This window comes from Eubalaena glacialis, chromosome 16, assembly GCF_028564815.1.
Source record: "Eubalaena glacialis isolate mEubGla1 chromosome 16, mEubGla1.1.hap2.+ XY, whole genome shotgun sequence".
NCBI lineage: Eukaryota > Metazoa > Chordata > Mammalia > Artiodactyla > Balaenidae > Eubalaena > Eubalaena glacialis.
Genome location: NC_083731.1, coordinates 10,705,439 through 10,722,955, shown reverse-complemented (window position 1 = coordinate 10,722,955; position 17,517 = coordinate 10,705,439). Strand labels below are relative to the sequence as shown.

The following is a 17,517-nucleotide window of genomic DNA, read 5'->3' as shown; positions in this document are numbered from 1 at the left end:
CTCTAGGTGCGCGGGCTTCAGTAGTTGTGGCACTCAGGCTCAGTAGTTATGGCTCGCAGGCTCTAGAGCGCAGGCTCAGTAGTTGTGGCGCACGGGCTTAGTTGCTCTGTGGCATGTGGGATCCTCCCGGACCAGGTCTCAAACCCGTGTCCCCTGCATTGACAGGTGTATTCTTAACCACTGTGCCACCAGGGACGTCCCCTAATTGTTTTAAAAAGAAGACCAAAAAAAAAAAAAAAAAAAAAAAATCACACCTTCTGTTTGACCCGTGAGAGATTTCTGGTTAGTGCCACCAAATTATGAATTAGGACATTTCCCAAGAAATATTTCACTTTTCCCTTCTTTTTACTTTTCCTTCTCCATCAGTCATTATATTCTATGAAATTTTTATTCAAGAAACTGTAGGAGAAAAAGCTACCTAAGATTATTATATGACTCATGATTTTTATATCATTAAGATGTCATTTCATCAGCCTTTGAGTTATCAGTTTATGCCACCCTGTGTAGGAGCAGGTTTTGCTTGAAGGGGGTTGGGGGGGGGTTATGTAGTGTGTGTCTTGTGTAGCTCAACATGGTGCTATTAGTTGGTCAAGAAAAATTGTTTCTTTAGACTTGGAATCCATAACGGTCACTAAATGGGAAAGCACCTAAGCTCCTAGAGGCTTCCTTCATTCCCCTGTCATCCATATCCTATCAACATGGCATGCTGACTCTACCTCTAAAACAACCTTCAAGTCTCTGTCTTTCTCTCTCTCTCTCTGTATCTACAACCAAGTCCAGGTTACAGCTTGCTCTCTCCTGGACCACCACAAAGCTTCCTAATTAGTCTCCTTTCTCCCATCTTCGCCCTTTTTCATTTCATACCTTGCAGAGCAGCCAAAGTGATCTTAAAAAATTAGGACTACATTAGGTCAATGTCCTCTCCTATATAACCTTTCCACCTTATTCCTTCTGTCAGGAATATTCTGCCCTCATTGATTTTTCAGAGGACTTGCTCTAGCTTGTCAATTTAAGTCTCAGTTTAAATATCAGTTTTCTCAGAGAAGCCTTTTCAGGGAAAAGTAACATTAATCACTCTGAATCACATCCCTCTGTTGTTTTTATTGTAGCAACTATCACCACTTAATGTGTTTCACACACACACATACACTTAGGTGCATGTATATTTATATATAGTTCTCTACTAGATACCAAATATAGTAAGTGCCACAAGAGCAGATAGTTTTCTGAATTGTTCATCTTTGTATCCCCTGGAGCCAGATCAGTGTTTGGCACAAAGTATTTATTCAGTGAATATTTTTGAGTTGATGAATGAAAATTTGATGGTAGAGTTAGAAAGAGGATTGCTGCTTATGGTCGAAAGTAAGACATACTGATTGCTGGGAGGAAAGGAAACCAGAGAAGTTATCTTGTCCTGCAGTTAAACCTGCCCTTCCTTGAAGGTTGAGTACAGAAAAGTAGGAATAGAAACCTTTTAGTACTTTGGTACTAAGTTTCTGTTTTTTTAAAAAAAAATTTAACATTTTTCTCACATAGTACTTAGTAGATATCTTTTTGGAAGCATCATGCAGAAGGGAAATAAGGAATGGAGACTTTGTGCATGTTGGAGTTGGGTGTTAGAAGGAGTGGGGCATGTATCTCTGGGTCTGGGAGGGGAGGTCAGGTAGAGGGGAGTAGGCATTCAGTGAGAGGATGGTAAAGGTGAGGAAATATCTGTGAACAGCACTAGGACCTGAGGGTTTTTTTTTTTTTTTTTTTTTAAGCCATCTTATCATACCAGGAGTTTCGTCTGCTTTTAAAACCTTGAAGAATTTTGTTTTGTTATGATAAGGAAGGTTGTTCTGTTTCAAACATATGTCAACTGAAGAATATAAAATTAAAGAAATGTGTTCTAGACAAAAGTTGAACAGAGCAGTAAGTACTCCGTAGGATTAAAAAAAAAAAATGTGAGAGAACATTAGTGGATATTTCATACCCAGGCTGGGAAAGGAGAGGAAGCAATAGCCATCAACTTGATCATTTCTGATTTTTCCGGGCATGTCAACTTTTGACTGAATCTTTTTTTTCCCTTTTTCGTCCAGTTCCTGGCACCCCATGGCTTACCCTAATTAGAGCCACAGGCACAATAAGAAAGTAGGGATGACGGACTGGGCTTTTTGATATTATTTAATATCATCTGTGTGGGATATTCTTTTCCCTGCTTTCCAAATAGCTAGATCTCATTTCTCCATGGCATGGTGACAGCATAAAAATATGTACTGTCTGAAATTTAATGACTTACTTGGCATAAGAAATTGAGTAGAATACCTTACTATTATATTATTTTCAATTATAGCTCAAAAATTATATTGAGTTCGTGACTGTAATGTCCCTAACTCTCTCCCAGTTGTTTAATATTTGGCTTGTTAAATTTTTGTCAGGGAGTCTTCTCTTCTGGGTTATATGTATTCACAGGTCTAACGCTGCATTGCCTCCTTTGGAGGGACCATATTGCAGTTGTCTTATTATATATTGTCCTGTTGCCTGACAATTTCTCACCTTTTCTGAACATACAATAGTTTCTTGTTGACAAATTATTTTATGTGTTTTGTTTTGCCATCTAGTTCCTTGTTACCAAGGACAATTTCCCAATCTTATTTTGAACCTTACAAATCCCTATATAGTCCAGGGTCCATAGATGAATAAATGACCAAGATGAGATTAATACTGGAATCAGAATAACTGCAAATTTCCTAATCCTCAGCGGGAACTGAAAATAGTAGAGATATGGGATGTGGATATCATACCTCTCGTAGTTTCCTGTTCACATGGATAAATAGTTTTTGATGGTGAATTGATGACATGTTTTTTGGGGATAAAAAAGACCTTAAGTTGTTTTTAAAAGGATTTCTCAGGCATGCTGGTTTCTAATTTTTAGATATCGTTTCTTCACTGCTCAAAAACAAGCTAATTCTTCTTTACTGGTCTCAGTCTAATTCCTTTATGCGATACTCATTGTGAGGCTGCAGCACTGAACAAGACAAACACCGTTCTTATTACTCTCAAGCAGGATGTGTAGCACGCAAGAGTGTGTAGCGTAATGTGCTCCCAGTTTATGTTTTCAGTTCTCTTTTCCTCTGCCATCCTACAGATACTCTGTGTACTTAAGATTGTTTCAGTCCTTTCTTAAACCTGTCATGTGCTTCCCCCACCTCTGTTTCTGCTATTCCTGCCTAACATGTTCATATCCTGCTCATCCTTCATAGCCTTATATAAATGGCCCTATCTATAATATGCTTTTCTTAATCCCTTTTCTCTTACCTTCCTGTGATTCTTTTCTGAATTCCCATTGAGAGAATTATTTGGGTACTTTCCCTCTTTCTTCCTAGATTATAAGGCTCCCAGTGTGAAAATACTATGTTTATCTTTCTTGTTCTTACTGCACTTAGTATTGCTTTTAAAATGCTGTCCCACATAAGTCTATCTCACATAAACGTAACCAACATCAGAATTTAAAAACTTTAATTACTTATGAATCACTTAGGAAGCAAGTGCCATTTTAACTAAGTTGAAGTTAAGAGTGATGTTTTGTGGTTTAGGGGTCAAAGGTCTGTGACATTTGGCCCTGTCTTCCCTTTTCGGGAAGATCCTTTAGCTAGAGTGTAGTGCTATTAGAGCATCACAGGCCAGGAAGAGTCCTTTAAGGACTCACTGACCTCTTCTTTCCTCAGAAAAGATCATAAACAAGTGGTCTCAGACATGAGTATCTCCACCGTATTGTCGGAGAACCTCTAAACAAAGAGACTTCACAGCTTTTCTTGATAAATCATTGTAGATGACTCATGCTGTCAGAAATTTTACTTTATAATAACTACTCTAAATACGCAATCCTCTTTACTAACAACAATTTTATTAATTTTCTCTTATAAAACTTTGGCTGGAACTGTCCTTTGTTTTGGGCCTGACTTTGTATTTTCATAATATTCCCTAAGTCTGGATATTTCATTGCCTGTTGCCTGAGTGGAGTAGTGCCGTAGCTTCTCCACTGATACCAGCGAGCTCTGCATCTTCTGCTCCAGTCATAATATGCCAGCCATGGCTTGATTTTTCCCAAAGCCATCATGTCAGTTCTTGCAGATAAAAGCTGCAGGGGTTCCCTGTGATTTTTCAGGTGAAAATACCTCAAGTACCTGTAAACCATTACTTTTGAAAAAAAGGGAATTTAATTTGTTATGTATGCAAACAGCAGTTTTGGGGAATCGAAAGAATGCGTGTGTGCCTGTGGGTGTGTGTGTGCGCGCGCGTGTGTTTCCTTAATGCTGTAAAAGTTGTTTCTTATATCCTTGGTTAATTAATACTGTATCTATTTCCATTTTTGGAATCCACTGTCAAATTATGTTTTCTTAGCTTTTTATTTCATTATTGGGGAAAATGTTATATTTATTGATACAAATAGTCTTTTTCTTTTAAAATTGATCACACTCATTTAAAAAATATATGTAAGATCATTACACTGATGTTATTTTCCTGACTCTAAAGAAAGGAACTTTTAAATAAATTAGTTATTGTCTTCTGTGTTATCGAACATGTGGTCAGTTGTCATGTTCATGCATCCAAATGATCAAAGTCTGAACTTCTGTCTAATTCTTCCCTGCTGTTAGGCTACCCTGTCATGATCAAGGCCTCAGCAGGTGGTGGTGGGAAAGGCATGCGAATCGCTTGGGATGATGAAGAGACCAGGTGAGATTCTGTCCAAAATACACTTTTGATGAAAATTGCAGTTACTAGAGTTTTATTAAACTGACAAGTAAACAGATACCAGAAGCATAATGGCATAGTTACAATAATCATCTAATTTTTACTCTTCTAGATGGGAAAAATTGAAATTATGCAGAAAAGTTTCTTATTTATATTTTGATGATGATTACCCTATTCTCAAAAGGTTTTTACTTTCTTAAACATTAATAAAGGATTATCTTTTTTTTACAGTGTATTTTTAAAAATTATAGTCATGATTTTGTCTTCTAGGCAAAAATTACTAATGTTTGGCTATGTAATTCTGAATGTGATCAAAGATTTGAACCGTATATATTTGAAAGCAGTCATAATTTTATCTGTTTATGTATTAGTATGCATTTGCTTCCCTTTGTCTATAAAAATAGTGAACTACTATTATAACTTTATAGTGTGAAATATATTTCATTTTGAATTTGAAATTATTGTATGTCCTTTATATGCAGTGCACTCTGTTATGAATTTAGAACACTTTCTTAGTAGTAGTTTCAGAAATCAAAAGAAACTTTTAAAACAAAAATTTAAAAACCTAATGTATTGATAACATCATGGGGATTAGAAAATAATTTTTTTGAACAACTGCCTAGTACAAGCAGGTTTCAAGGGACTCTATTCAGATTTGTATCACATACTTCAAGGTTTGGCAGCAAGAGAGATTTATGTCATTTTTTTTTTTAATAAATTTATTTATTTGTTTTTATTTTTGGCTGTGTTGGGTCTTCATTGCTGCTCATGGGCTTTCTCTAGTTGAGGCAAGCGGGGGCTACTCTTCGTTGCGGTGCACGGGCTTCTCATTGTCACGACTTCTCTTGTTGCAGAGCATGGGCTCTAGAATGCAGGCTCAGTAGCCGTGGCGCACGGGCTTAGTTGCTCCGCGGCACGTGGGATCTTCCCGGGCCAGGGATCGAACCCATGTCCCCTGCATTGGCAGGTGGACTCCCAACCACTGTGCCACCAGGGAAGCCCCTATGTCATTTTTTGAAGGAGGGGAATTTAAAAAATCACTGAATTATTATTGTTAATGTTGCCTTTCCTGCCCTTTCTCTACCCAAAAGTAATTTGATCTTCCAAATGGTTAGTTCTGTTTTCTCCCTTTCTTTTCCCTTTCTTCCTATTCCCTGAAATCTCTGAAAGAGAGAAATCTGGAGTTGGTGTGAAAGTCATCCAGTACAAATCTAATTCAGAAATTAGGTTCTGAAGTGAACATACAAGGTAAAAATCTCCTAGAGGCAGTATATTACCCTTTAAAATCTGAGGGGAAGACACCACACTGCAGACTTGTACAGATAGTTTTAACTCTAGAAGACAGTTGTCTCAGGACACCATTGTTTCTTTAGTTGTGTGTTAGAGGTGGGGTGATAATATGTGCCCAATACAGACCTTTCAGCCCCACTCTCACGTTCAGTGTGGCACTGATACCAGATACTGACTGAGGTAACGTCAGATTCTCCTCTCCCATCTTACACTTACCCAGCATAAATAAACTCATTGCATGGATTGGTGATACTTGTTATTGAGATATTTGATACTGTGAGCCTCCTGTGTGACAGGCAGTGTTTTAGTAAGGTTCCAGGAATACAGCAATGAACAGAAACAGACAAAATAATCCACTCCTCTATGCAGTTCTCTCTCTCTGTTCCTCTATATCCAGTATATAACTGGATCAGGAGTTCTTAACCTTTGAATTCACAGACCCGTAAAGTTCAGGGACGTTCGTGCACCTGGATAAGGAAAAAAAGTACATATTTCTTTCACTAGCCTCTAACTGGAATTTAGTGTTTCCTCCAATATAGACAAGCTACAATAGTAGTAGTATCTGTGGGGCTTTTCACCCTTTAGGAGATCCCTTATATTATCACATTACATTGTTGCAGGTATCTCTAAGTTACAGTGATTGTGAAACTTGTTGTTGGAGCTTATTAACGAATAAAGAACCAAGTGCATGATATCCCAAATTTGTTTTTAAAAAACATTTTGATACCTGTATTTCAATATAATTTGTTTCTTATGCAATCCTATGCATATTCTTTTCTACATTTTAAATCACTTTGAACCTTATTTTGACAAGAGGTTCCTATGCTGCATGATACTGCCAAAGGCATCCACGACAAAAACAAGGTTCAGAAACCCATTCTGGTAGGAAGAGACAAACAATGAACAAGATCAAAGTAAATCATATCCTACTGTGGAAGGTGATAAGCAGTATAAGAAAAGTAAAGGAGGAAAGGAAGAGACATGGGGAGTGCTGGAGGGAATTCCCATTCTAAACAGGATTGTCAGGGCTGTCCTCACTGAGAAGGCACATTTGAGCGAGGAGGGAAGAGTGCGGGGATTAGGATCCAGGCAAGGGAAGAGCAAGTGTGGAGGCAGTGACACAGTAGTGTGTCTGGAGAGATCCAGGGCTGGCCAGCTGGTGGGGGCAGGGGGAGGAGTAGAAGGAGATGGGGAGCCGATTGTCTAGGACCCTGTAGGCCATTCTTAGTGAGATGGGGGGCTACTGGAGGGTTTCAGTAGAGAAGTCAGAATCATGGAACTTCAACAAACTCCTAACATTATTTACATGTTTTGAATTATAAAAATTTTCAAATGTACAAAGATGTAGAAGAATACAATGAACTTCTATATACGTATCATCCAGATTTACCAAGTGTCAAGATTTTGTGACTTAAGTTTTAAAAGGATCACTCTGGTTACTCTCTTGGCAATAGACTTAACAGGGGGCAGAATCATGAACTCTGGAATCAGGGAAACCAGTTGGGAGGCTTTTGAAATAATCCACGCAAAATAATGGTGATGGTGGCTTCCACCAGTGTAATGGTGGAAGTGGTAAGAAAGAGTTTAATTCTGAAAGTAGAGGCAACAGGATTTTCTGAGTGATTGGATATAGAGTTTGAGTACTTGAGGATGACTTGCAGGCCCTGTTTAAGTTATCTTATTTGTTTGCTCTTATTCTCTCTTTGGCCTTAGTGTTGATTTATAAGAATTAAATGGATATGCTGCAACACTAATTTACTTGAAAATTTCTTGGGAAATGCCGAGAAGTTAAGGTCAGAGTGAGGGCGTTTATCTTCAGAATTGAAGAATGCTTAATTGAAGAATGGTCTGCTTCTTAACCTCTCTCTGGAACTCTGCCTGGCGTGGTTCCTTTTGATAGTGGGACTTGCAGAGCATTGGTTAACTATGTGAAATGTTTGAAGTTGGGCTGCCTAGTTGTTGTGTGTGGGTGGAAGCAGGCATAAGGGTAGGAGGCATACTTAGCCCCATTTTTACCACATAATTCGTCTTATTTGACTTTTGAAGTTCAGGTGTTGAAGCTATCTCTTGTGCTTTATTTGTAACCCCTGTGAGTTAGTGGACGTTTCCATGGGTTGGTTGGGCTTCCTCACGGGATGGTGACTTTAGACTTCTTACATAGTGACCCAGGGGTCCAAGAGTATTTGTTTCAAATCCAAGTGGAAGCTGTATCACTTTTCATGATCCAGTCTCAGAAGTCACACAGCTTGCCTTCACCATATTTTGTTGATTACCAGTGAGCACAAATTCTACCTGAATTCAAGGGGAGGGGCATTAGACTTCACTTCCTTGTGAAGGAGTGGCAAGTTTCTTAGAAGAGCATATGGAATGGGAGATGCTGTTGTGGCCATGTTTGGAAAAGACAGTCTGCTACAGTCTATTTATAGTAAAGAATGAGATAATAAAGATGTTAAACACAACTTAATGGTTTTATAAGAGATGTGTATTTTGTGAACTCTAATTTTTTTTTATCAGTGTTTTCCCCTTTTATATGGCACTTATATAGCCATTTCACTGAAAGCCTTAGCACTTATTTTTCATTATTGTTCTTAGGATCTCATATTTATCAGTCATTTCTCCAGGGCTACTCTCAGTAACATATTCTTTTATGGTAGGATTACTCTTCAGTTTCTTGGCATTGAGATTTGCTATGCTGCTTTTAACCAATGGATTTTAATTTAGAATTCAGTGTTTTCGGAAATCGCTGTATCTATTCATATATTGGGCATCTTTTGTAAATAAGTTAACCCTTTCTTGGTCAGGAAATGTCACATTGTTTCAAAATATTTTCATATAATTAGTAAAAATACATACATAAACAATTTTCTGCCTAAAATTACTCTTTTCAACTTGATAAATAAGCCATCTCTAAAACTTTGTTGAAATTAACAAAAGTATAACATTATTTGATATAATGATACAGGACCCTCATTTAAAAAATTTGCTCTCTATCCTCTGTTAATTTGGAAAAAATCAAAACTTTGGAAAAATTGAGAGAACAGTCCAGAAAACACCCAGATATTTGTCTTCTGGTGTCACCAACTGTTAATATCGTGCTGCACTGCATTTACTCCTTCCTCCCTCGAGGAAGAAATTTTTGTGCATAATCCACAAAAATTTTAACATTCTTCAGATGGAAAACTTAGTAGCCATTAATTGCTTTATTCTTTTTTTTTTTTTTAACATCTCTATTGGAGTATAATTGCTTTACAATGGTGTGTTAGTTTCTGCTTTATAATTTTTGCTTTACTCTTGTATCTTAAGGAGTGTGTCCCTCTTGTAACATCTTCAGGGAAGTAGCATCTATACTTATCTTAGAATCTTTAGAACATCTGAAAGATTTTAAAAAGTATAGTGTTTGTTATATTGTATAATAAATTAGGGTAAGAGTCATGAAGGTTGTTGAAAGTAGACTCAGATATTTTCATAATAATCTCTGGCTTTCTTTTCCTTATCCCTATTTATTTATTTAACATCTTTTTTAGAGTATAATTGCTTTACAATGGTTTGTTAGTTTCTGCTGTATAACAAAGTGAATCAGCTATACATATACATACATCCCCATATCCCCTCCCTCTTGCGTCTCCCTCCCACCCTCCCTATCCCACCCCTCTAGGTGGACACAAAGCACCGAGCTGATCTCCCTGTGCCATGCGGCTGCTTCCCACTAGCTATCGATTTTACATTTGGTAGTGTATATATGTCCATGCCACTCTCTCACTTCGTCCCAGTTTACCCTTCCCCCTCCCCGTGTCCTCAAGTCCACTCTCTACGTCTGCATCTTTATTCCTGTCCTACCCCTAGGTTCTTCAGAACCATTTTTTTTTTTTTTTTAGATTCCATATATATGTGTTAGCATATGGTATTTGTTTTTTTCGTTTCTTTTTATGGCTGAGTAATATTCCATTGTATATATATGTGCCACGTCTTCTTTATCCATTCATCTGTCAATGGACACTTAGGTTGCTTCCATGTCCTGGCTATTGTAAATAGAGCTGCAGTGAACATTGTGGTACCATGACTCTTTTTGAATTACGGTTTTCTCAGGGTATATGCCAGTAGTGGAATTGCTGCCTTATCCCAATTTAAATGAAATGTTATGGCATAAATGGAAAGTTGATCATGTCTACATTTTGGAGTAACCCCACTAGACTTTAGGTGTTGTGAGGGCAGTTTCTGTTTTAATTTTGTATTTCCATCACATATATATATGCACCAGGCACATAGTTTCATGAGTAGTAAGTATTTATTGAATGAATGTATTACTGAGTGCTACAAATGATCTAAATGCAGTTTTCCATGAGCTCCAAAACATGTTGGTAATGCTTTCAAACCTGATAATTTATTTGGGTGACTTTGATTTTTCAAATTTTTGGTATTTTTGATTTAAATGCAAAATGAAAACTTTAAAATCATTAGAGCAGAGACAACCTGTAAAGTACTATGTTTTTTCCTTGTGAATCATTGTATCCCATCTAATAAAAAGTTGGTTATATGGTATTGAAAACAATGGTTCATTGTGCTTTCGTTTCTTCGAGGTTTGTAGTCTGAGATCTGAACTCGATTCCCTAAAATCAAGGGAGTAATGGAGGACTAAGAATACGTGATACCTTTTCTCTGAGAATGCTGAGAAATAGAAATTTTTGCAATATGTTTTCAAATTTATCCTTCTAGTCTGTGTTTACTTACAATGTTGTATTTTCCAAGCACACAAACAAATGAGATAGTTATTTCTAATATTGCCAGATGGAGTGTTTGCAAATGAAAGGATTAAAAGAATTTTAATGTTAAACATTAAATACAGGTATTTGATCTGAAGATTAAGAAACTATTAATTACATATAAAAGGAATTAAATTTTATACTCTTGAGTATATCAATGAATGGAATATAACATACCCTAGTTAGCAAGTTTGAGTTTTTAATAGACTGAGTGAACTCATTTCAAAGTGTATGACTTTAGTAAGCATGTTTTAATAATGATAATGTTTAAGTTATAGTTTGGAAATAAAATATACAAAGCAATAATTAAATTCATATTTTTATTTAAAAAAATTGAACTTTTCTCTTTTAATTATTATTTTTGAACAATTTTAAAGAAGATAAAATTGTAATGATCTGTATGGATGTGTGGGAGGTCATTGCTTTTAAAGTTGTGTATTTAAAATATCAGGGAGTCTTCTTGAGGACCTTCCTTTTGTATTCTTACTGAGTATATTTCCTGTGGCTTTGCCCCAGTTGTACAGTTGTCTAGGTCCTTTACATTTTTGTGTGCATCTTCTGACTTTTGAGTCAAATGGATATGCATTTTTGTATATTTTTATTAGTGGAATTAAGGTATAGTAAGGTCAAAGAAATGAAATTTTATATGATTTGTATGGTTTATTAAAAATACCTCATTTTTAACAGTTGGTGAAATAAGTATTGATGTTCCTGTTTCTATAAAAATCTAGGATCAGGGAAATTAAAGCATTCACCCAGAGTCACAGAGCTAGTGAGTAGAAGAGTTGTTCAACCAAAATTAATTGAGTTATTTGTATATTAAGTGAATTTTTCTCTGCTTTGTTCAGAAGTAAGCACAAATAAACGTTTAATTAGTTTTCTTTTATATCGAGGGCTGTATTTGTTTTGTGTTCGTTTGACTGTTCTGTTTTTCTTTACAGGGATGGTTTTAGATTTTCATCTCAAGAAGCTGCTTCTAGTTTTGGTGATGATAGGCTACTAATAGAAAAATTTATTGATAACCCTCGTCATATAGAAGTCCAGGTTGGTACATTTTAAGATGCTTTTGAATTATTGTAACTTTAAAATAATATTGCTTACTCCTGTTAGAAACACATCCTTTCTTACATTTAGAGTGATTGTGAAAGCTCCGGTATGTTCGAATAAGTATGAAATAGAGAATGTACATAAGTTGATCGCCTCCCTTTGGAGTCTGGTATCCTTTTTTCAAAGTGCCAGAATGTTGATTGGATGGGGAATGATACAGAAGCCCAGCTCCAGAAAGCAATAGTCACAAGATGTCCGTCCAGGCCGAATATATTCTACCTAGAGGCGCACTCAGTCCCCTTCTGATACTGGGCCACTTTGGGGCATTTTTAAAAGAAAAGTGCCTGACCTGGACTCTTGTATCATTTCGGTTCACAGATGTCTGTGTGGCTTATTGTGACAGGCGTTCTGCTATTGGATAAAGATGAATAAATCATTTCTTCTACTCAGATTAAGATTGTAATCCATCTGTTAAAGTGGTTGTGGAGGTGTGGCTTTCAGCAAAATAAAATGTTTTTTTCTGAAATAAAACACAGATGAAGAAGGAAAGTCTACTGAAATTTTCATTTTTCTGTCAGAAATGCCTTTTGCTAATTTTACACATTGTGGCTATGAATTGATATGTAACAATTGAAATTGATAAAATATAAATATCAGATTAGAAATCATATTGAAATGAAAGTATTATTATTTTTTTCTTAATTTTGTGTGGATAGAGTTCCAGAAAATTAAATAAAAGGTTATTTGCTGCCCTTGTGACTTCTGATGGGGCATAATAAAACAAAGTCTTAGATTTTGTCATTGTGTTTTCTAAGTTTAATTATCACTTTACATAGATATTATTTTTAGTTAGGAAATCTTCATGTAGATCCTCAAATCTTCCAGAGTGGAAAAAACAAATTGCAAACATATAATCCATTTATATTTTTAAAACATTGAACGTAATGTATTTCTTTCTGAGGCTAGCAGATTTTGTTTTGTTAGTTTTTGTTTCTAGATATTCTAAATTGAAATATCACATATACAGTGAAGTCCACCTAAGTGTACAGTTTAATAAAAATTTATTTATACACATATGTAACTGTGTAACAACCATCCAGATCTGTATATGGATCATTTCTGTTATATCAAAAGATTCTTTCATACCACTTCCAGTCAGTCCTTCTCCTTGGCCACCAAAATTAACTGCTGTTCTGACATCTAATACCATAGATTGTTTTTGTTTGTTCTTAAACTGCATATAAATGGAATCATATGATACATACTTGCTTGTGCTGGCTTCTTTCACACAACATCATATCTGAGGTTCATGAGGCTGTGCATTATCATTCGCTCAAAAATTGCTCTGTGGTGTTCCATTATTTGAATAACCTGCAATTTATCCATTTTTCTGATGGTGAACCTTTAGGTTGTTTCCATTTTTTTGATATTATGAATAAACTGCTATGTCTTTTTATGAACATATATACTTTTGCATATACTGAGGAGAGGGATTGTTGGATTACATGGTCAGGTTATGTTTAGTTCTAATAGATACTGTGCTTGTTCTATCAATAATATATACTCCTGCCCATGATATATGAATGTTTCCAGTTCAGCCATCTTTTCCAACATTTGGTGTTCTCAGTTTTTTAATGTTTAGCCATTTTATTGGACATGTAATAGTATCTCTGTTTTAATTTGCGTTTCCCTGATGAATATTGATGCTGAGCATGTTTTTATAAGTTGATTGACCAAAACTGGATATCTTATCTTGTGAAGCGACTGCTCAAGTCTCACCCTTGCCCCCCTTTTTCAAATTAGATTTTTTAGAATTATTGAGTGTTCAGGGTTCTATATCTATTTTGATTATGAGTTCTTCACCACACACACACACACACACACACACACACAGCATATCTTCCCCCCATCTGCGACTTACCTATTCACTTTATTAATAATGTCTTTCAAGGAATAGAAGTTCTCAATTTTGTTGAAGTCCAGTTTAAGTCCAATTTGCATACCCAAGTTAGGAGCTTTATTGTTTTAGGTTTGGTATTTAGGCCTGTTACTCTCTTTGAATTGTTTGTTTGTTTGTTTGGTGTGAGATGGAGTCAAAGTAAATTTTCTTACATTCTCATACCCAATTTTTCCAGCATCATTTATTGTGGTGTACATTTGCTGTAAATTAAGTGACATTTGGTCACTGTCTTGTTTTGGTTTTGTAGTAAGTCTAAAAATCTGGTACTGTAAGTGCTCTAAATTCATTGTTTTTCTTCAGATAATGTTGGCTTTTTTTAGATTCTTTGAGTTTCCATGTAACCTGTAGACTTTGTCTTGTCAATCTGTCTCTACCTTCTACCTACACTCCCACCCTCCCCCCACATCAGATGGGATTTGGATTATATTGAATCTAGAGATTATTCTGGGGAGAATTAACATCCTAACAATATTGAGTTTTCTAAGCCATGAACTAGAATATCTCTTCATGTATTTGTATCTTTAATTTCTCTCAGCATTTTTTTGTAGTTTTGAGTGTAGAGGTTTTATCTATCTTTTATTAGATTTATTCCTGGATGTCTGATAAGTTTTGACACTATTATAAATGTTGTTTTCTAAATTTCATTTGCCTATTGATTGTTGCTTATATGTAGCAACAATTGAATTTTATGTATTAATCTTGTATCCAGTGTCCTTTTTAAATCCGCTTGTTTATTTTTTGTGCTTTGGTTATCTATTGCTGAGTGATTAACCATCCCAAAATGCAGTGATTTGAAACATTTAAGGTTGTACAACAATGTGAATGTACTTATTTAATGCCACTGAGTTGTACACTTAAAAATGGTTACAATGGTAAATTTTACCTATATTTTGCCACAATAAAAAAACTACACAACATTTAACTATTTCTTATTCTGTGGGTTGATTGGGTTCGGCTGGACACATCTTTTGCCTCACTAGGTGTCTGTCCACTGGGGCAGTAGTCATGTTGGGGCTTGACTGGTTTGGAACATCCAATGTTAGTGCCTTGGAGGATTGACTTGAAGATGAGGTCAGCCAAGACATGGGACAGCTGGGCCTCTCTCTTTCTCTCTTTATTCATTCTTGGGGCATTTCCACATGACTTCTCCATGTGGAATTTCTGTCAGGATATCCAGACTTCTATATTGAGTATCAGAGCTATGTGAAGTAGCCATTCTGCCTTTTAAAGTTTAGGTGGCACAGGATCACTTTTGTTGCATTTTGCAAGTCACTTGGCCAGCCTAGAATCATTGCCATAAGTGCTTATGCAAGGGTGTGCATACCATGGTTTGTTATATTCAGGGCTATTTTTGGATACTAGTTATCACAACCCTTTCTATGGCCCCCAATGATCATGTCCTTCCATAGGCAGAATATACCTACCTTCCTTCCAAGACCAGAATCTCATATTCAAACTTGGTTCAGGTATGGATGAGACTTCTTGTGTATGGTTTCTCAAGAGCAGTTTTTGTGATGTGAAGATCTCTGTATTTAAAGACAGTGTGACACTCACTTATCAAAAATACAATGATGAGAAAAGGATATGACACTGCAATGAATACCCCCTATTCAACAAGGTAGAAAAAGGGAGGCACACAGTATTCAATGGTTCTTAGCAATTGAAACCCAGAAATTCAAGCTGAGAGATCCCTTTGGAGGGTTTTGTAATAATTCTAGTGGGAGAGGGTAGCACCTTGGGCCAGCGTGTGGTGGAGGTGGTGAGATGTGATTGAATTCTGGATATTTTGTGAAGGTAGACCAGATTTTCTAAAGATCGGATGTGATGTATAAGAAAAAAATAAGGCATCAAAGATAGTTTTAGGCTTTTGGCCTGACGAATTGTAAGAATGGGACTGTCTTAACTGAGAAGGGAAAGACTGTGAGAGGTGCATGTTTTGGGGGAGGAAATCAGGGTATGAAGATGGACCAATGAAGGTGGAGATGCCCATTAGATATCAAAATGTAGGTGTTGAGTAGACTGTTGGATATTTAAGTCTATAATTTAGGGGAGATATTTGGGCTACCCTTCCTGTAAGATCCTAGAGGCAAAATTAATTTCCCTCCCTTTTCTATATTCCCCATCTAGCACTTATTTGTGCTATTCGAAGACCACTTATGCCATTGTATCTTTAGCTATCAGACTTTCCTCATAGACGAAGAAGTCCTTGAGGGCAGAGGCTGGATCTTATTCATTTGTTGTCCCTAGCAACCAGGCAGTGTCCTTCACATTACTAATACTCAGTAAATGTTTGTTCAATTGTTTTAAATAATTATATTTCTACATAAGCTTTTAGTTTATTTTAATTAACCATGGCGTATATTCTAGCCGATATTTTTAAACTTAGGTGAAAATATCTCCCAGTAACTTAAATAGGCAACACAGATGTTTCCCATATCTGATCTACACTTGGAAGGTTTTTTACTTATTTTCTTCAGTTTTAATTAATTAATGTTAAATAATTTGTGCACATGATAAAGGGTATTCAATGAAAAGTAAGCCTTCTTTCACCCTTGTCTCCAAGTCCCCTGGTTTCTATCCCTAGAAGCAGGCACTGTTACTGTTTTTTGAATATCCTGCCATAGTCTGTGAAGTATATACATGTATATCAACTATTGTTTTTCACACGAGCTATCACATACTGTGTTCTTTCTCGTGCTGAAACTGTGTACTGGCAACAGGAATGGCACAGCTCTGTGTGGTTTAAACCAGGGGACTGATGGCATTTTATGGGCTGGATCCATGGATGTTAAAGGGCTTGCCATTATGTGGAGCAGTCTATTATGATAAAGCTTTTTCATAAGCAATATATCTGGGAGATCTTTCCATATTCAGTACGTGCATATCTGTAAAGGGTTATATTAAAAGTTTAAAAAACTCATGATGTGTTCAAGTATTAACTTCCCTTACAAGCACTTTTTATTTATAATGTTTTCTGGTTACTTTGTCTCTTCATTTGATTAATAGAATTCCCTGGTTGTCCAGTGGTTAGGACTTGGCACTTTCACTGCCATGGCCTGGGTTCAATCCCTGGTCTGGGAACTAAGATCCCACAAGCTGCACAGCACAGTTACACAGACTTCAGGGAAAAACAAACTTGATTCTGTGTATATTTGAATCTAATATTTTACAGTTGAAAATGTTTCGAAGAATTCTTGGTTATTGTGGCTTTATTTCTTGGAGACTAAGTCTACTTTCACTTCCACGTCAATTAGAATAAAAAAGAAGGTAGAATAAATTTAATGTTTAAAAATAGTTCTAGATGTACTTCATGCAGTCACCTTTGAGTCTTAGAAATAAAATTCCAACTTACTGGCATTTCATTACTGTAATGTTTTCCTTTGGAAGCATTCTTGAGGTTTAGGTAGGTTTTATTCCTAAAAATTAACCTTGCAGTCATTTATTAACTGTTCATTTTATAGTTTATTATGCTTGTTAAACCATGATCTCTTTTGATTTGATGTTTTCAGCAGCCATATAAAATATTAAGATGATATTATCTACTATTTATAATGCATGGGAAAACAGTGACTTGCCCAGAGAGGTGGCATAGCTGTTTGGAGCTTAAATTAGTGCCTTGTTTTTGGCTTCTAGAAGAGCTTTTACCTCTGTGAACTTAAATATATGCATTCAATAATATGCATCTACTCCTTAATCATGAAAATAGATTAATCTATTTCTGAA

General features: G+C 36.1%; 1 protein-coding gene across 3 annotated transcripts in view; it reads left to right on the top strand.

Annotated features, from left to right (window-relative positions):
* The window catches only part of PCCA (propionyl-CoA carboxylase subunit alpha), a 370,033-nt gene that overhangs the window by 121,452 nt on the left and 231,064 nt on the right, over positions 1 to 17,517 (top strand). For all 3 annotated transcript variants that reach the window (XM_061170561.1, XM_061170560.1, XM_061170559.1), the window contains 2 exons: positions 4,641 to 4,719; positions 11,729 to 11,831. In XM_061170561.1, coding sequence (XP_061026544.1) covers positions 4,641 to 4,719; positions 11,729 to 11,831 — 182 coding nt within the window. The remainder of the gene's footprint in view (positions 1 to 4,640; positions 4,720 to 11,728; positions 11,832 to 17,517) is intronic.